General features: G+C 39.8%; 2 protein-coding genes across 3 annotated transcripts in view; both read left to right on the top strand.

Moving 5' to 3' along the window:
• LOC115267743 (myoneurin) overlaps positions 1-20,119 on the top strand; it is a 51,760-nt gene that overhangs the window by 12,015 nt on the left and 19,626 nt on the right. The gene's annotated exons all lie outside the window — the stretch shown is intronic.
• LOC134291327 (uncharacterized) overlaps positions 37-20,119 on the top strand; it is a 422,656-nt gene continuing 402,573 nt past the window's right edge. Inside the window, exon 1 of the mRNA XM_062858944.1 lies at positions 37-2,794. Within this exon, the coding sequence (XP_062714928.1) occupies positions 1,698-2,789 (1,092 nt within the window). The 5' untranslated portion in view covers positions 37-1,697 and the 3' untranslated portion in view covers positions 2,790-2,794. The remainder of the gene's footprint in view (positions 2,795-20,119) is intronic.

Below are 20,119 nucleotides of genomic sequence, written 5' to 3'. Positions count from 1 at the left end.
GGTTTCCAAATTTTCTCATACGCGTGCTGAACTGTTAATATCGATTATTGGGTACCCGCAAACTAATACGATCAATGGAATCGTTAACCTTCCAGGACGCGCGCCATCAAGCAGCTGAAACTGCACCACGCTCGCGCTGTATATGACGAGCGAGGTTTTCTGGTAATGTTGTACTTAACAGCGCGCGTACTGAAGGGTCAAATAGGATATTGAACATTTATTTAATTTGATTATTACAAAAGTTCTGGTAGTTGAAAATTTGAATGATTAAGGTTTAGTGGATAAAATATTGCTATTTTCTATAGCCTAATCGAAAGAGCTAATTTTTCTGAGTATAACGTGATTTAATTGGATTCCAATATCTTTGTTTTGATGGCTAAATTAACAAAACAGTTTCAATTTTCGTGGATAGAATGACAGTTCAATCCATTAAATGACAAAAGTCCAAAAATAATGAGATGGATTTCGACCAATTTTTGGGCGGAGAATCCGATAATGAAATAATCCGGATACCCCTAAAGAACCCGAAATCGTTTTCTCAGATCAAAGCTTTTTTGATTCCATTTCGGGCCCTGAGTATTTATCTGTGCAAAATTTGAGAACGATCGGTTGTCCCTGGGCTTGGATTATATCTTCCAGGAAGCTTTGATTTCAGGCATGTGGTCGATGGCCTTTGCAGTAATGATTAGAATAGCTGAATGTATAATCAATGGCAAACAATTCTGTAAGAATCAGATCTCCAAGTCATCTGATATAGTTATACTGATCATGACGCTGCATAGTATATCGAACATTTGTCGAAGTCATTTATGTGCCGCGAAAATATAATTCCAAGTTGGAGAGAATATTACAAACTGAGGGAGGGTAATAGGCCCAGTCAGACCCCTGAATGGGCAATGTGGGTTAGTTTATGGGAATGCCATTGAAGGTTTGTAATATTCTCCGAGGCTTTCGAAATCCAACAGGGCGCGTCCCCGGGTTGCGGATAGGGGGAAAAGGGAGATTTTTCACATTTGTACTGTAATCAACCAATGTGGTATTATCTCCTATGGTGTTGTAGTGCGAATGAATGATCTCATTCTATGGGAATTCGAACCTTGTAATGTATTGTTTATCAACTTCAATTTTCTAAGCTTGATAAGGTTTTGAAGACAAACATGAGATGAGAGAATTGCCTAATAGGAAAGTCACATCAGCAAAGCTTTTACATATGCAAATACTATCCATGGGGTCATGTCTAGCATTTAATATGTATGGCAATGACTGATTCTTACCTAGCAGGGGTACTACAAGACCACGCGGACAATTCGATTAAAGGCTTAATTGGGGATAATATATTTTCCAGAACTGAAGGGACATTTTTTCCGGGGTGACTGGCGAGTCGGAGAGGGTAGAAGTTTCCGTTTGTTATAATTGACAAAATAAACAATCGGGCGCTTTTTCTTTCTATGACTTGCTTGGTATTTTGTGGATTATTGTTTTTTGGTTTTGGAAGGTATGCGATTCACTATTGAACCTTAAAATTATTTTGCATCTGAATAGCATTGATATCGTCAAGTCTGCACCAACACCCTAATCCCACACCAAAATACCCTTTTCCTATCCCATGGCGTTTATGTGGTCAGCAAAGACTATTCAGTCATTACCCCTCCTTATCATCGGCTTTGGACTGACTTGCGCTCTCATTGCCCCACCAAATGCTGCAAAATGAAAATGAAAATGAAAATTTGAGAACGATCGGTTGTGTCTACACTTGCGCATTTCAATTGAAATTTGTATGGGATTTTGTATTGCTTTTTTTGCACCGTATTCGACCCCCTGCAGATTTCTTTTGTCACACCACAATATGTTCCCATCAGTTTCAGCATTCATTGCACACTAAGACTTCACGAAACTTCACGAAATTTCATGAACTGAAGCAAACTTTTGTTGACAGTAAAATTGACATTATCTGTTTTACTGAAACATGGCTGAATAGCACAATTAGTGATAGAATGATCAGTATTGATGGTTATAAACTTGTTCGTAATGATAGGAATAGACAGGGTGGCGGTGTTTGTATGTATGTGAGAAATAATTTGTCTTATAAAGTTGTGTCCATGTCATCGAGTTCTTCGAACGATGTCAGTGGTACCGAATACCTGAATGTTGAAATTAAAGTTGGTTATGATAAAGTGTTACTAGGTGTAGTTTACAATCCACCGAACACAGATTGCACCGATGTTTTGAATGACATCTTAGAAAATTCTACAATCAATTATCAATGTTCCTTTTTTGTGGGCGATTTTAATACGGACTTACTTAGATCTTCAAGACGATCACGCAGATTCAGTGAAATGCTAGATGCTATGTCCTACACGTGTATTAACTCTCAGCCAACTTTTTTCCATCAAACTGGATGCTCTCTGCTCGATCTTCTTATAACGGATGCACCTGATGTTGTTGTTAAACAGGACCAAGTTTCAATGTCTGGTGTGTCAAACCATGATTTAGTTTTTTGCTCTCTTCGTCTCTCGTTTAATAAAACTGAAATAATGTTAGATATCGCGACTATCCTTTTTTTACACGACTTATTTTTACGCGATTTTATTTTGCACGATTTTTTTTACGCGATTTTCTCGAAGTTACGCGACTTTTTTTTACGCGATTTTGGTTATTTGCGGAGGGCAAATCGCGTAAAAAAAGATTTCCCTTTGATTTTTTTTACGCGATTTCACGAAGTTACGCGAACTTTTTTTACACGATCTTTTTTTGCGCGGACGCATCCATCGCGTAAAAAAAGGATTTAGTGTACGTAAATTTTGATTCCGGTGCTTTACTGGAAGGTTTTTATACCGCATTTAGTTCACCACTGGACTGCGAACTGCGACTTCTATAGTGCGAAAACGTAAATAAAAGTGCGCGATTGCATCAAATCAGGTTGATGTCTTCGGCGCACTAATTCTTCAATCTATGGTGAACAAGTGCTCTGAAGACACCGAGTTGATTTGATGCAATCGCGCACTTTTATTAGCGTTTTCGCACTCATGAAAACTAGTGCGATAGTCCAGTGGTGAACTAAATGCGCTATATAATGTCGATTGGAATGTTTTCTTCCAGATGGATGACCCGAACGATATGCTAAACTTTATTAACACTTAAACCACCGACGAACCGACGTGACAGTGGTGTTTCAAAACTGTCCCCCCTCAATTTAACGGTCGACCAGCAAAGCGAGCGAACCCTTCTGTCAAATCAGCGTAGACGCGAACCTCTTCCTATGTTAACACACGGGGGTTTGGTATCAAGCTAGCATACCAACGCGGGCCGTTATAGAGGTGGCGATAGTGTTCGGCTATTTTTCATCATGGCGTCGCGGACAACAAATTTGAATTTGTTTGTTCTAGCTGTCACGTCGGTTCGTCGGTGCTTAAACTACCGAGGGGGTAAAAACTCCCGCGAACTACCAAGGGTCCAAAAAAAGTCGGAAGTCCAACTTTGACAAGGCATTTCTCGGCTGTTTTTCAACCGATTTCAAAACTTGTTTTTTGCGATGGAACCGGACAGGTTTCAAGATCATCGTCCATTTAAAAAAAAAACTAGGGGTGGGTAATGTCTGAGACATAACCGCAAGCTTGACGTAGGACAACTTTTAGCGTGTAATAAACTTTTTTGTAGCTTCTACCCTATCTGGTGAATGCAGCTATCTAGCAACAGCAAGGGTGTCTGGACGTCATTTCCGTTACGGTCGAGGATCTTGACTTCCGTGTTTGTGCGTACGAACATGGCAGATTTGAAAGAAAATTCTCAGTTGTTAATAGTTGTTTAAGTGATGATTGAACGCTGAGCTGAGAGACAGGCTCCGTTTCAGTTTGGATTTCTGCCAAGAAGAACAAAAAGAAGTAGAGAAGAAATAGAAGAAGTGTCAAGAACAGGAATGAAAATATTTGGATCTGGAATTCTCCAATAACTCTTGTGGACTATTTTTGGTGGTCCTGAAAAGGACCGTTTGATGTTTGGTGGTTCTGATGTTCCTGGGAAGGTTCTTGTGCTACCGATGATTGTTAGCGACCAGGTGTTGTTTGTGGTGAGCATTTGCTGTGTATCGTATCGAATAACGTTGCATTCCGGGCTCCGGTTTCTTGAGCGTAGCGATGTATTTCCTGTAGATTAGATGTTTGATGGTTCGGGCACTTCTACTGCGAGCACAGATAAAATTGGACGGTGATAAGAAAAATAAGAGCAATAGCGTCTACACTCTGCGCTAATGTTTTTAATGAAGGTTAAATCAATACACGAACCACCTAGGGTGGTTGCTTCATTATGAGGATTAGCTAATGTTAAATTTAAATGCTTCTTCATGAAGTTAAGGAAATCAAAATTTTCTTGTTTGGAAACGTCAATATTAAAGTCTCCAGTGACAACCATTGGTGTGTCCAGTCTAACATATCTGAACAATTTCCGCGTCATGAACAACTTCGTATTTCTTATGGTTGTTCCTGGTGAAATGTAAACCGACATTAGAAGTACTTCGGTTCCCATAACATTAACCTTTGCTGCACATATGTCTCCATAGTTGATCACTTCGGCAAACGTCTCGTCTCGATCCTCACCGAGTTGCTTGATGGGATGCGGAACAGCCACGGTTGATGCCGTTTCCTTCTGATAGATCGCGACTCCAGCCGCTCTCATACCCATTCGCTTGCACTGGGTGATGCGCTTATATCCATCAATCTCTATTGGAGAGGTAGCATCCATCCAGGTTTCATTCAGAGCGAGAAATTCTACGCTTGAAAGGATTCGATCAGTCGCTATGTCCTGCGCGTGAGCGTTCAAACTCTGTACATTGAGGCTCATCAATGTGCATGCAGAGCCGCTGTTTTCAACTACTTCACTCAGTTCATCTCCTAGTGTACGCAGTCGGTGATTACCCAAACGCAACAACTCGTTCCTTAAATCCACCATCTTTGGTGAGTTGCTACCCTTAGCATGATGAAATTTAAACGAGTTTGTGGAGTTCGTCAAGTAAAGGCCTTGAAGCATCGTAACACGTGACAAGCCAACGTACACCAATTGCTGATCTTGAGCCTTGTCATAATCATACACGACCTCGGAGAAAGTGCCACCTTGCGACTTATGAACTGTTAACGCACAGGCACTTACCACCGGAAACTGTATGCGTTTGCATTTAATGATGTTGCTTAGCTTTATGTTACCTGAACGTTTTGCAATAGGAGTCCAATCAGGTTGCAGAATTCCTGGCCTTGAATAGACAGCTGGTCGCGATTTGATCCTCAACGCAGCACCTATCGTCTCGTTGTCATACTTGAACCATAGTTTCACAACTGAGCCGTCTTCATCCTTTTCAATATATTTCAGCTCACCTATCGCACCATTCACTACGCCATCTTCTACATCGACGTTGGTTGTAATCATGTATGGCATACCAACGGAAAGGCGTAGCAAATACGGTAACCCACCGGTTTCCACGACGCTCATCTTGTAGAGCTTGATGCGAGAGCTTGCCAGTTGACCAGCGTCCTTGTATCCCGCAAAAACGTCATCCGCTATACAGTCCAGAGCATCCTGATTATGCAGTACTTCGTTGTTGTATGCTTCAACATCCGCATTCCGATGATAAAGCCTTATTGCTCCTGGTGCGTTTTGTTTACACCACTCTACAGTACGGAACCGACTTTCAATCAGTTTGGTCTCCTCAGCAGTCATTTGCTGGCCATTACCAATCTTAGTGAGTATACTGGAGAACTCTACATCTGTCTGCCGCATAACCTTAACAAGCGGTAAGAAATCCAATGCTTGCCAAAGAACAGCACCGTGAAAGGAATTACCTGTAGGCTTGTAAACAGGCCTTGCATTGACGGGTGGCAATTGTCGCAAGTCTCCACAGAATACGATGTTAATTCCGCCAAATGGATCATCATAATTGCCACTAATGTCCTGAAGACGCGCATGAATGGTGTTGAGAATATCCGCACCAATCATACTAACTTCATCGATTATGACCGCCTTAATGTTTGCAAAAGCATTGCGGTACAACTGCAGCATCTCAAAGCTGAGTTTCGAATTGGCTCGCCTTGACATAGTGATCCGAAACGCTGAATGAACGGTTGTTCCTCCTATAGCAACGGCTGCTTTTCCGGTGGAAGCACACGCCACATAGGCATTCTTCTGCGCGTTGTGGGCTTGACTGTAGCGGTTTATCGTCTCCATTAAAATGCGCAGAGTGAATGTTTTACCGCACCCAGCAGGTCCAGTAAAGAAAATCTGCATCGGCTTGCTGCTTTCATCGTAACTGTGCAAACTGTGGATCATTTGCAGGATGAGGTCGCGCTGCTCAGCATTGGTTGTCCGCACCATTGCACAGTAATCTTCTTTCGACATGACATTAGTACGTTGCCTGATGACAGCATTCAGTGCTCCTGTGGGCAAATGTTCAATATCGTCGTTGTTGGGCTCCATGATGATCGTTCGCACAAATTCATCATTCTTCTCTGTAGCGGCATTCTCCTGCTCACCAACCTCTTCGTTCTCACAAGTACGAAGGTATTCCTCTACAGTCTGTTCCAAGTTCAGCTCGCAGTCATATTCCCTTCGTTTTCTCAAGAGATCTGCCTCGTTCATATCATAAAGCTGAAGAAACTTGTTGCCATCCAGAATGTCGCAAACTTCGCTTCTGAATGGCCAAAACAAAAGTACCGATTCACGCTTGTACTCAGCCAACTCGTTCATGCTGTAGCCACGCCATCTCAATATTCGTGGAACATTCCGGATAGTGTAGGTGTTAGTACCTCTTCTTTGAGTGTACCGTGCTGCGAAGTCAGCTAAACACACATCTTCTAAGCCATCGCGCTCTTCGTATTTCTGGATAATGTTCTTGGTCCACACATCAGTCGAATCCTCATCGATTTCCTCTTCATCCATCTGCCTGTACTGTTTCCTAGATCTTATCCTTTCATGAGGCCACATCGTTGGCAAGAATTGAACTTTCCTGCTGGCTTCAGACATAGGCAATCGCAGAAGTACCCATGCAGCTTCCTGGGCACACATCTCCACAGAGTTCAGCATTTTCAAACTAACCTTCTTCAGCAAAGCCGTGTAATCTTGGTCCGGATACTGCTCTTGCAGAGCGATAAGCTCTCGATGCAATCCACTTATACCGCGGTTGGACTTGTTGACATAGTCAACCAAGTAACACGCACATGAGTACACGTCGAGGATGAACTGCAAATCCATGTTAGAACGAAGCTTTTGAGCAATCCATGGGTTGAAAGGATTCGTCCATAGCTCATTCATCACTCGCTTCAGGAAAATCGTTGGTCGCTTAATCGAAGAACGCAGAACATCAAGGTAGTACTCGTACGTACATTTACAGTCGTCTAGAAACTCCTCTAACGTGTCAAATGCCTTGGTTTCCAAAATTTGTCTCATTTCCGAGGCACGCTTCCTCAATCGATCACGGCGACTATCATCAGCGGTGAGAGGAATCAGTGTTCGCTCTTCGTTCATTGGCCAGTACGGTATGTTAAACCTGCAACGCTTTTCATTACGTTTGTAGCAAGTACGCGTGTGGTCATGAATCTGCTTCTTGATCGTTTCCGGCAAATGCACAGCGCTGATGGAACTAACTTTCCTAATAAGTTCCATTGTAGCAGGCATATCTTCAGAAACAGTTTCGTTAGGATCGTTTGCGAGCCAAAGCATGATATGTGCATGTGGGCTGCCGCGATGCTGAAACTCGATGCGCTTGAAGGAGTCCACGACGTAATGCTTTCCCAACGGGCTGAACCTTGGTGAAGAAAGGATCGTCATGAGAACATCGACAAGCTTGTTGAAGTACAAGCAGCACGTGACGGCATCGTCGTTGACCAGCGTTGCTCGCTGTAGAGCACTCAGCTCCTGCAGCGGGTCCGTTAAAGCAATGTCGTTATACTCACTGGAGAGTTTGTGTAGCTGCTTCAACAAAAGAGGCCATTGAGTTTCACTGGCGCTCAGAGTCAGGAACATTGTTGGCTTCCCCAACTGTCGTATCATGGCGAAAAGGTCCTGTTTCCTTTGATACCAATATTGCACTGAATTTGGTATCGACTTCATAAACGACAGGTTCCGTTCCATAAGACCTTCCACGAAAGCTCGGTCGTTGAGCTGTCCTCGCGTTATGTTCGCGGTTCCCACGCTTTTGAAGACATGCTGTAACCCTTCGGTAACTCGAAGACGCAGAATCTTCATAGCCATGTACAGCAAATGGTTGGGCTTGGCTCCTCGCCTATCACTCCGTCTCAGCTCACTGGTAGCCTTCATGAAAGGCGTGACGTGAGTCCCAGCCTTGAATTTTCTGGGGTGTCCAAGATAAATATCCGGAAAGGAAAGTTCCTCGGCATCATCATCGTAAACGATGGAAACTGGTCTCCTGTTTTGAGCTGGGGCAATTTCCAAACACTTATCCTCATTCCACATAAGTGTCTGTTGTTGACCAGCAAACATCTCCACATCATTGGTTTCCTCGATGATATCCAGCTGGATCGCGTCTCCATCCCGCGATGAACCAGGTTGAGGCTCAGAAGCAATAGCGCTCAATCGTTCCTGGTTAAAACTTACCCCCTCCCGTCTATACAAAGGAGTGGTAACAAGATATTCCAACCAAGCTTTCACCACAGACTTTTTGACGAATCCAGACAAGTAATTTGATTTATGAATAAGGTGCTTTTTAATGCACACGTTAAAAGCATAATCATCTTCAAGCTCGCGTGGAAGTGCCCTAACCATCTCATCTACATCTACTGGAACATTGATCACCTGACCAATGATCGTGTAACTGCCTAAAATTTCGGATAACATTTTATATAATCGAATAAAATGAGAAAATGTATATGTCAATCATACCTTGCGCTTGGCGCAGGCGACGAATCTGCATAAATGGCAGTCGTGGTGAAATAAGCCTTTCACTAATTGGGTCCAGCGGTGGAAGGCCCAAAGGATAAGGTGGATATTTGAACCCATTCGATGTTGACAAATTGGGTACAGCACCACGTTGCAAACTGCTGCGACAAGTCTGGCATACTTTGAATTCATTGACCGATTCAAAATGATTTCCCTCTATCAACACTCTTCCTGCAGCTTCGGTGATTGACTTTAGATCATTGATGAACCACAGCCTATCACATACGCTGCACGGTATACCAAATTCATTTTCAGTGAACCGTTTGTGGAACTCTCGATCAGCTTTATCGAATTTTGGTTCTTCTTGAATTGGTATAGATATGTCAATTCCTGTAAACATTAATTGATTCATTATGCGCCCCAATTAGTAATGATAATACCAATAGTTTACTCACCCTGACCAAAGTGATCAGGAATTAGAACAGACTCGTTCTGCTCAGAACGAAATGGAACAAGTTCTGTAAAATGAGATTGAAAATAATGATTAAATGTTTGCCAAATCATTAATGCTTTTGGTAAAATGTGTCTGGCTTGGTGTCTGGCATAAATTATTTGAAATATTCTTGAGAAGAAAAATACACAAAATATTGTATACGTCAAAAAATGCTTTCTGTTGACAAATATGATCGTAGTTTTATAGGGGTATTCCTAAAGTAGTGTATATTAAGTATCGTCAATCAATAAACATAGATTTCGTTGTGGAATTAATGTGGTGACAGGTAAACTTGAAAATCTTCACAACAATAATATGCATACAACAGTCAATAAGCACTTACCTTGGGATCGAAATTGTTCATCATGGGCTTCCCCATCTACATGAATAGATGGAGCGATTCCTAGGAAAAATGAGGAAAATCTTTAACTTACTATACGCTTGCCATTGAATAATGTCTGGATTACAAAGATTATACAACGTTCACATTTCGAGCTCAACGTGTTAACGTCAACCGTCGAGTCCCCCATGAGTGCTACAGATTTTCAATTTACGAAATTGTCGCTAAACTCTACCACATTAAGCACAAAAGTAAAAAGTAGTGGAATTGGAGTGCTTTAATCATTAGCATAAACATCAATACGTGAAAGCTTTCCCACGATAAGCTATTCAAATCGATATATTTCATATCAAACCCTGTTCATTGTACCGAAACGTGAAAAGTCAGCAAGTAAAAAGCACGTAACTGAAGAAACAAGCCGAGTTTCAATGGAAAAATAAAACCAACTAAGTATTATGAATTGAAGAATGGTATTATTTAACGGAGATTTAACAACACTTGCTCACTTAAAAAGATTAGATACATGCACTTTTAATGCTTTCAGTCAGCTATCTGCTATTTTTGAAAGTACGACACTAGATAACAAACTAGCTTGCAGCAGTAATGCACAGCAGAAAACTTTTCCTGACAGCTGCACCGGGATCATACTATGCTAACGACTTAATGCTTGTGTGATACAAGTTGCATGACCGCGAATGCACTTTGAAAATGATAATTTTACTCACCGCTATATGAAACCGCACCATTTGGCAAGGTACCGTTGACTGGGACTGCTACAAATCTCACCGGATCAGTGCTCCTGCCCGGAAGAGGTTCCAGCACAAAATTGAGCACCGGCTCAAGATTGGCAGCCGCAGTCGTACCGGCATTGACACCGGGCCCGACACCAACGCCGATAGTTTCCCGCGCATTTTTCCTCCGCTGCCTGTACTGCCTCATGCGTTCCGCATTCGTCACAGCAGGCCTCGGCGAGACTCCTTCGATTTCCTGCTCTTCACGCTTCCGCTTGCGGAAGTTCGCAAGATATTTTGCTTCCAAACGGCGCGGCATCCTTTCAGCAACGAACGGAATGTACTCACTATCACCTGTCACACAACAACCGGCACAACGAAACACTTCCTCGGAAGAACCACCTTCGGCGACTGAAGAGTCAAAATGGACAAAAGTCCATGCGAGATTCCGACTTTTATATCCTCAAAATACTTAACCAAGATACGTTGGCAAATTTGGAATGGGCGGAGCTATACATGGAGTAAAGTTGTAATGTAAACCATTTCGCTGAGCGTATTCATAAGTTATTGTAGTCAAAGTCGCAAGCTACCATGATTTCTAAATCGATGAAGGAAAATTATCCGATTCGCAACTCTTGAGGAATTAGTTTCGGTGGTCCTGAAAAGGACCGTTTAATGGACGATTTTAGGAAGGAAACGACATGAATTCACCATGCCGTGTTGGTTTTCCCCGCCGTCGGAAACTGATTGCTGCCGTAGATTTACTTCTTGCCTGGTGAGATTCCTGGCCGAGCAGAGATTTGTCGCTGTGTTAGTGTCTGCTGCAGCCGGGCTGGAGGCGCCACGAACCTCCTTGCCTGATCCAACGAAAATGACGAAAGAATGTTAGAATTACAACCATGTTTCACACAAAACGGTCTAGATATGATAATGTATCGATGAATTCCTTATACCATTAGCGGCCAGCTTGATCACTGTGTCAGAGCCATTTCACCAGGCATATTTTCAGCTTTCGATTGCACCACGTTTTTGCCGATCTATGGAATGAAACCTTTGAGGAATCAGGATGATTTAAGAAAGAAAATTACATGAATTCACAATTTTGCACAATGCATGTTGGTTTTCTCCGCGTCAAATGCTGGGCCACCGAAGACTGATCCACTGTTTGCTGCCGTGAATAAAATTAATAGCCAACCTCACTCTTGTTGAGAAACGACGATGTCTTTTACTTTTTGGGTGCAACACTATTCTCGATCGAACCAATTCTCTTTTGGAAAGATTTTCGGTGGTCCTGAAAAGGACCGTTTATATTATGGACGATTTTGATGAATTCACCACGCCACGCAATGCGTGTTGGTTTTCTCCATGCTGAATGCTGGAAGCCGTCGTAAACTGGCCCGCCGCTTGCTGCCTTGGATGAAATGTCCAGCCGAGCCGAGCCGTCGCTGGGTGGGTGTGTGCTGCTGTCGTAGTGGAGGCGCCACCAACCTCTTTGACTGATCCAACGAAAATGACGAAAGAAAACCGAGGACAAAGCTTTTATACCCCTAGATTAGCAGGCGAAGCTCCTCCCATTTGGGTGGCTTTACAGTTTATTTCGTTTGCATGCCCCGCCCGCTTGCACCCAGACGCTTCAAACCATTAAGCAACCGAGAAATGAGTAAATTTCCATTGAAAGGATTAAATTATCAAAATATTAAATGGTTTGGATCATTTAAATTCGAAAAATGTTAGAATTAAACCATGCTTCACACAAAACGGTCCGGATAGGATAATGCGTTGATGAACTCTGTATACCATTAGCAGCCAGCTTCATCACTGTGTCAGAGCCATTTTGCCATTTCACCAAGCATATTTTCACTTTTCGATTGCACCACGTTTTTGCCGATCTATGGAATGATACCTTTGAGGAATCAGGATGATTTAAGAAAGAAAATTAAATGAATTAGCAATTTCACACAAAGCATGTTGGTTTTCTCCACGCTAAATGCTGGGCCACCGAAAACTGATCCACTGCTTGCTGCCGTGAATAAATTTAATAGCCGACTTCACTCTTGCTGAGAAACGACGATGTCTTTTACATTTTGGGTGCAACACTATTCTCGATCGAATCCAATTCTCTTTTGGAAAGATTTTCGGTGGTCCTGAAAAGGACCGTTCTGGACGATTTAGATGAATTCACCATGCCACGCAATGCGTGTTGGTTTTCTCCATGCTGAATGCTGGAAGCAGTCGTAAACTGGCCCGCCGCTTGCTGCCTTGGATGAAATTTCCAGCCGAGCCGAGCCGTCGCTGGGTTGCTCTGTGCTGCTGTCGTACTGGAGGCGCCACCAACCTCTTTGACTGATCCAACGAAAATGACGAAAGAAAACCGGGGACAAAGCATTTATACCCCTAGATTAGCAGGTCAAGCTCCTCCCATTTGGCTGGCTTTCCAGTTTATTTCGTTTGCATGCCCCGCCCGCTTTCACCCAGACGCTTCAAACCATTAAGCAACCGAGAAATGAGCCAATTTTCATTGAGCAATGTTTCTAATTTGGAAAATTCGATGCAGAATTCCAGGTGGAATAATTAGTGGCCGGCTTTATCATTGTTGCTGAGCCATCAAGCATTCAATATTTCACTTTTTTGTTGCACAACGCTTTTCCAGATCGATGGGATTAAACCTTCAAGGAATGTGGACGATTTAAGAAAGAAAATTACATGAATTCACCATTTCACGCATGCGTGTTGGGTTTCTCCGCGGTGAATGCTGGATACCATCGAAAATTGCCTCGTAGCTTGCTTCCGTGGATAAGATTGAGTGACCGACTCCGCTGTTGCCAAGCAACGAGTATTCACTCTTTTACTGTTTGGTTCCACAACACTTTTCTCGACTGATGGATGAAAATAATTCGATTTCTAACTCTTGATGAATCATTTTCGGTGGCCCTGATAAGGACCGTTTGTTCATGAATTCACCATGTCACGCGATGTGTTGGTTTTCTCTGCGCTAAATACTGGACCGCCGAAAACTGACCCACTGCTGCTTGCTGCCGTGGATAAAATTAATGGTGGGCTTCACTTCTTCTGAGAAGCCGAGCTGTCTTTCACTTTGGATTGCACTTAGCTTTTCTCGATCGATGGCGGTCCAACTCTTCAGGGAAGATTTTATGTGGTCCTGAAAAGGACCGTTTATATTATGGACGATTTTGATGAATTCACCATGCCACGCAATACGTGTTGGTTTTCTCCATGCTGAATGCTGGAAGCCGTCGTATAGTGGCCCGCCGCTTACTGCCTTGGATGAAATTTCCAGCCGAGCCGAGCCGTCGCTGAGTTTGTGTGTGCTGCTGCCGTAGTGGAGGCGACACTAACCTCCTTGACTGATCCAACGAAAATGACGAAAGAAAACCGAGGACAAAGCTTTTATACCCCTAGATTAGCAGGCGAAGCTCCTCCCATTTGGGTGGCTTTCCGGTTTATTTCATTTGCATGCCCCGCCCGCATGTACCCCAACGCTTCAAACGAATAACCAACCCAGAAATGAGTAAATTATCAACGAACGGATAAAGTAACCAAAATATTGAATTGTGTAGATCATTGTAATTCGAAAAATGTTAGAATTAAACAATGTTTCACACAAAATGGCCTTAATAGGAAAAAGCGTTGCAAAATTCCAGGTGGAATCATTAGTGACTGGCTTCATCAATGTTGCTGATTAACGGCATTCAATTTTTTTCACTTTTTGGTTGCACTGCAGTTTTCTCGATCGATGAAGAAACATTTTTCGATTCGTAACTCTTGTGGAATTAGTTTCGGTGGTCCTGAAAAGGACCGGGACGAATGTTGGACAATTAATTCAAATTATTTCTCCACGCAATGCAATGCGAGTGGATTTTCTCCGCCACTGAAACATTGCCGCTTGCTGCCGTGAACGGATTTCCAATCCCACTCGCCTTTGGCACTGGCAGTCCAAAGCCGAGGCACTCGCCAGCTCTTTCTCCGATGCTGGTCGAAATGGAACTGACGAACAGCTATCGCATGATCGCATTCCTTCCTGCACCAAAGTTGCCCATCACGATGCGCACCAATCAGAGAGCGTTGGTGGACTGAACGAGAAATTTTGTCCGCTACCCATATTTATAGATTTCAGCGTTTGCAATGTCAAACTTTAAAACAATTTTTCAACTATTTATCAATGATTTTCAGGTTCACCGAATGTTCCAAATGGAACGCGGGAGTTTCATCTTTCGTATAACGGGATTCTTTTATCATTTCGTTAAGTAGGGACGATACTGTGAGCGTTTGAAATCTTTCACTCAAACGTAACGCTCTCGGTATCATAAATTTTGAAATGACACCAGGTATAGAAAACAGAGACGTAGTCCTACGTCAAAAAAATATAAAATAGATGCGTCTACCCAAAGTTATTAAGCAAAAGGCACTTCCTAGTTTTTTTGAGAGCGCATTTTTTGCGCATATTGATCAATAAAACAAAATTTAAAGCGATGACATATGGTTTTTTCGACTCTAAATCATGCGTACAGCTGGAGTGAACATGTTTATGCAAAATAAGTGATTTTTCAGTACACTGATAATTTACCTTACTCAAAAAACTGCTGAAATACCCTATTTTTCACATAAAATAAGCAATAAATCAAAATTCAAAGCGATGACATATAGTTTTTTTGGTCTTAAATTGTTCGTAGGATTGTACTCGACATTTTTGATGAACAATGAAAATGTTCTAATTACACTCTTATTTTGTTTTACCCGGAAAACTACGAAAATTCCATACTTTTTACACAAACTAGTCAACAAAACTAAATTTAAAACGATAACATGTAGTTTTTTAGCCTTGAAATGTTCGTAGCAGTTTGGGGGACATACTTGAAGAATAATAGTGATGTTTTCATTACACTCAAATTTTGATTCACTCAAAAATCAACGAAAGTACCACATTTTTCACGCAAAGTGCTTAAAAAAAATAATGGCTCACAATGCAAAGTAGTTTTTTACCTTTAAATTATTCGTGAAAGCGTACTGGACGTTCTTGATGAGTAATAGTAACGTTTTCATGACACACTTAATTTATTTTACTCGAAAAGCTACAAAAATATTATAAATCAATAAAACAAAATTTAAAACCAAAACATGTAGTTGTATGGCCTTAAATTTCCCGTTACAATGTACTGAACCTGTTTTTGATAAAATGCTGATGTTTACATTACACTAATATTTTGTTTTATAAAAAATGTACGAAAGTACCACAAAAAAGCGAATAAGCTAAAATTTAAAGCAGTTAGCAGTTAGTTTTTCAATTTTGAATATATCGTAGTAGTTTAGTGGATTAATTTGAACAACCTTAGTGATGTTTTTATTACACTCATATTTTATATCACTCAAAATACTAGGAAAATACCACGGTTTGCACACAAAGTAGTCATGAATTAAAAATTGGAATCAATGCATTAAAGTTTTTTTTGCCATGAAATTATTTGTAAAAAAGTACTAGACTTGTTTGATAAACAATAGTGATCTTTCAATTACAGTCGTTGTTTTCTAAATTCGTTTATAAAAAATCAAAAACAACTCAAATAAAGAGAACTTACTATGCGCAGCATATACATAGTCACATGTTGATGTACCGTAAAAAAATATATTTTTACACAGATAATTATTTTTGATAGCTAAAAGCACTGAGAATTTCACTCAGGTGGAGTACTGACTCAATTTGTTATTTATATTTTTATAAAATTCTTCATGTTTTGATACAATAAATTAACCTTACATTTTTCATACAGCTTTTCCCATCATGCTGATACTCTTTGCGTTTAGCATGTTTGTCAGAGCACTATCAAAGTATCCCCAACATGAAAATGTGACGCTCATATGAAAAAATAACATTAATCACCCAAAACAATTAAAACTGTCCAATCCTTACATTGCAATTATAACTGAGACATCAGTACTTGTTTTAAAATTATTAAATCAGGAAAAATACATGGAATAATATAAGGGAAATTTGCGGAAAAACTATCAAAGCTACCCGGTTTTATGATATTGCATCAGAAACTCTTCTATACACATTTGTTTTTCAGAAATTTCCCAAAAGGTGCATTTATATTTTATGATATCTTTCCAAAGATTCTTTCAAAATATTTTGTCGTGGGTTCTTTTCGAAAATCTTTCAAAAATATTCCAGAGATTCCTTCAGGGATGTTTTCAAAAATATCAAGGATTGATGCGGAATTTATTTAGGGGTTCTATTTCTCAAGAAATTATTTTAGAAAACTTTTGAAATGTTCCCGTGTATTATTCTTTTGGGTTTTCATCAGAAATTCCTCTAGCGATTGCTTGATAAATTTCTCCAAGGATTCATTTAGAATATTATCATATTTTTTCAGGAATCTCTTATTTTTTTTCCTGGAGCATTTTCGAAGTTTTTTATTCTGGCTTTCTCCAGTTCTCTCAAGTTTCCATCCTAGTTCCCATGCAAAGTGTTTTTCTTTTGTTTGCTCCCATTAATAGTTCCTTCCGTGGTTTTTCCGATATTTTTAGAGATTTCCGATAATTACTTCTGGAATTTCTGCCAAAGAGTTTTCCGATATTTCTCCTGAATTTCTCCGCTGGTTTTCATCCGGAATTTCTCCCGGGATTTCTCTTAGAAATTTTCAGAGTTCTTTCATGATTTTTTTAAATATTTCCTACCAGAGCTTTTTTTCGAGAATTCCCAGTTCTTCTCAGGATTTATTCCGAAGTTTCTCTCGCGTTCCTCATTGCATAATTTCTCGCAAAAATCACGTGGATTCATTTCGACATGTCTCCGGTTATTTAACAATGAATTTTGTAGGTTATCTCAGGCAGGAGGTTTTCCGAGAAACACTTCTAGAAAAGTGTAGTTCTGGACGCATTGACCGATTTTCATGCAAAATGCTTAAGTTTGGAGATCTGTATTTCGACTTCTAGCGCACAAACTCCGAGAGTAATCTCAGGTGAAGCTTAAAAAAAACTCTCGTAGGAACTTTTATAAAATATCCCGGATGTAACTTCTGTAGAAATCCAGGGAGAAACTCCAGAAAAAAATCATTGAAATTTCTTAAAACTTCGGGAGAAATCCCAGAAGCAATTCCTTCAGAAAACTCGTGAAAAACACCTTTAAAATCCGGGAGGAGCCACAGTTGAAGTCCCAGCAATAGTTTCTGTAAAAGCCTTAGAAATCCCGGAAAAATCTAATGGAGAAGTACCAAGAGGAATACCGGAAGAAATCACGGAAAACCTTCAAGAGAAATTCCGAGAAAAACTCTAAAAGAAATTCTGTGACAACATCTGATGTATATTCACGAAGAAAAGAGAATAAATTCCATGAAAATTTGTTTGGGCAGAACGCAGGAGGAAAAATCCAACGAGAGACTCTGAGAGCAAATATGGAAAAACCTCTGGAAGAAAATCTATAGGATTCTCGTAAAAACCTTCAGGAGACAATATTTCATTTCAGAAATCCTGCTATATTCTCCAGGATTTTTTCCGGAAAGAACTGTTTGAATCTAGGGTAAAAACGTCGATAGGAATACGGAAGAATCTCCGAGAGGAATTTGAAAAGGAATCCCATGAAACAGGAATGAAAGAAGGCTGAAAATCTCTCTAATAAAGACACATAACCTAACCTTAACTTTGGAAACCAGTTATGTTAGTAACTTTTTTTCATTTTCACGGGATTTCCGTTTATTTTTTGGCGATTGCTACTGCATGTTCAGGAGACACAAATGGACTCAAATAAAAAAAAAATCCCTGGTGAATTTTCGGTTTGCCTTGTATTTTTTTCAGGTAGTAGATAACCTGAAACTGGTACAAAAAAGTCAGTAATATAAATCTGCATGTGTTTGTTTTGAATTTTGTGTTCTTGGCTATTTTGTGTGAAAAATATGGCACATGCGTAATTTTGTAGTAAAACAAAACGTGGATGTGATGTGAACATCAAAATGTTATCAAATACATGTCTAGTACATTCCAACGGAAAATTTAAAGACCAACAACTACATGTCATAGCTTCAAATTTTGTTTTATTGACTATTTTGTAAGAAAATTACGGTATTTTAAAAACTTGTTTGGTAAAATGAATTAAGAGTGTCATGAAGGGGATATTTCATTTCACGAAAAAAGGCTTGAAACCAGAATGCATTGCCTTATATTTTTATTTGTTGATTACTTTATGTGAAAAATGTGGTATTTTCTTAATATTCCGAGTGAAATAAAATATGAGTGTAATAAAAAATCCACTAGGATTGTTCAAATAAATCCACTAAACTACAGCGATAAATTCAAAGTTGAAAAACTACATATCATTACTTTAAATTTTGGCTTATTCGCTTTTTCTGTGGTATTTTCGTACATTTTTTTATAAAACAAAATATTAGTGTAATACAAACATCAACATTTTATCAAAAACAGGTCCAGAACATTGTAACGGAAAATTTAAGGCCATACAACTACATGTTATGCCTTTAAATTTTGTTTTATTGACTGTTTCGTATGAAAATATGGTATTTTTGTAGCTTTTCGAGTAAAATAAATTAAGTGTGTCATGCTAACATCACTATTACTCATCAAGAAAGTCCAGTACGCTTTCACGAATAATTTAAAGGTAAAAAACTACTTTGCATTGTGAGCCATTATTTTTTTTAAGCACTTTGCGTGAAAAATTTGGTACTTTAGTTGATTTTTGAGTGAATCAAAATTTGAGTGTAATGAAAACATCACTATTATTCTTCAAGTATGTCCCCCAAACTGCTACGAACATTTCAAGGCTAAAAAACTACATGTTATCGTTTTAAATTTAGTTTTGTTGACTAGTTTGTGTAAAAAGTATGGAATTTTCGTAGTTTTCCGGGTAAAACAAAATAAGAGTGTAATTAGAACATTTTCATTGTTCATCAAAAATGTCGAGTACAATCCTACGAACAATTTAAGACCAAAAAAACTGTATGTCATCGCTTTGAATTTTGATTTATTGCTTATTTTATGTGAAAAATAGGGTATTTCAGCAGTTTTTTGAGTAAGGTAAATTATCAGTGTACTGAAAAATCACTTATTTTGCATAAACGTGTTCACTCCAGCTGTACGCATGATTTAGAGTCGAAAAAACCATATGTCATCGCTTTAAATTTTGTTTTATTGATCAATATGCGCAAAAACTGCGCTCTCAAAAAAAACTAGGAAGTGCCTTTTGCTTAATAACTTTGGGTAGACGCATCTATTTTATATTTTTTTGAATGGACGATGATCTTGAAACCTGTCCGGTTCCATCACAAAAAAAAGTTTTGAAATCGGTTGAAAAACGGCCGAGAAATGCCTTATCAAAGTTGGACTTCCGACTTTTTTTGGACCCTTGGTAGTTTAGGAGTTAATTATCACTTTCTCATGCTTCACGATGAATTTATCCCATTACGTCGCAAAAAGAAACAAAGAATTCCTTGGTTTAACAATGATATTTCTTATGCTATCATTAATAGAAATCTAGCTTATGGAAAATGGAAAAGATCTAAATCTGAGAATGACAAAATTTCCTACAAGCGACTTCGCAACATTGCTAATGAGTTGATAAAGCAAGCGAAAATTAATTACGATAAGCAAAATTTCAATGTTGACTTACCCAGTAAGAAATTGTGGAATAACATTAAACAATTGGGGATTACA

This window comes from Aedes albopictus, chromosome 3 (assembly GCF_035046485.1).
Source record: "Aedes albopictus strain Foshan chromosome 3, AalbF5, whole genome shotgun sequence".
Classification (NCBI taxonomy): Eukaryota; Metazoa; Arthropoda; class Insecta; order Diptera; family Culicidae; genus Aedes; species Aedes albopictus.
The sequence above is the reverse complement of the archived record's forward strand: the minus strand, read 5'-3'. Positions and strand labels throughout refer to the sequence as shown.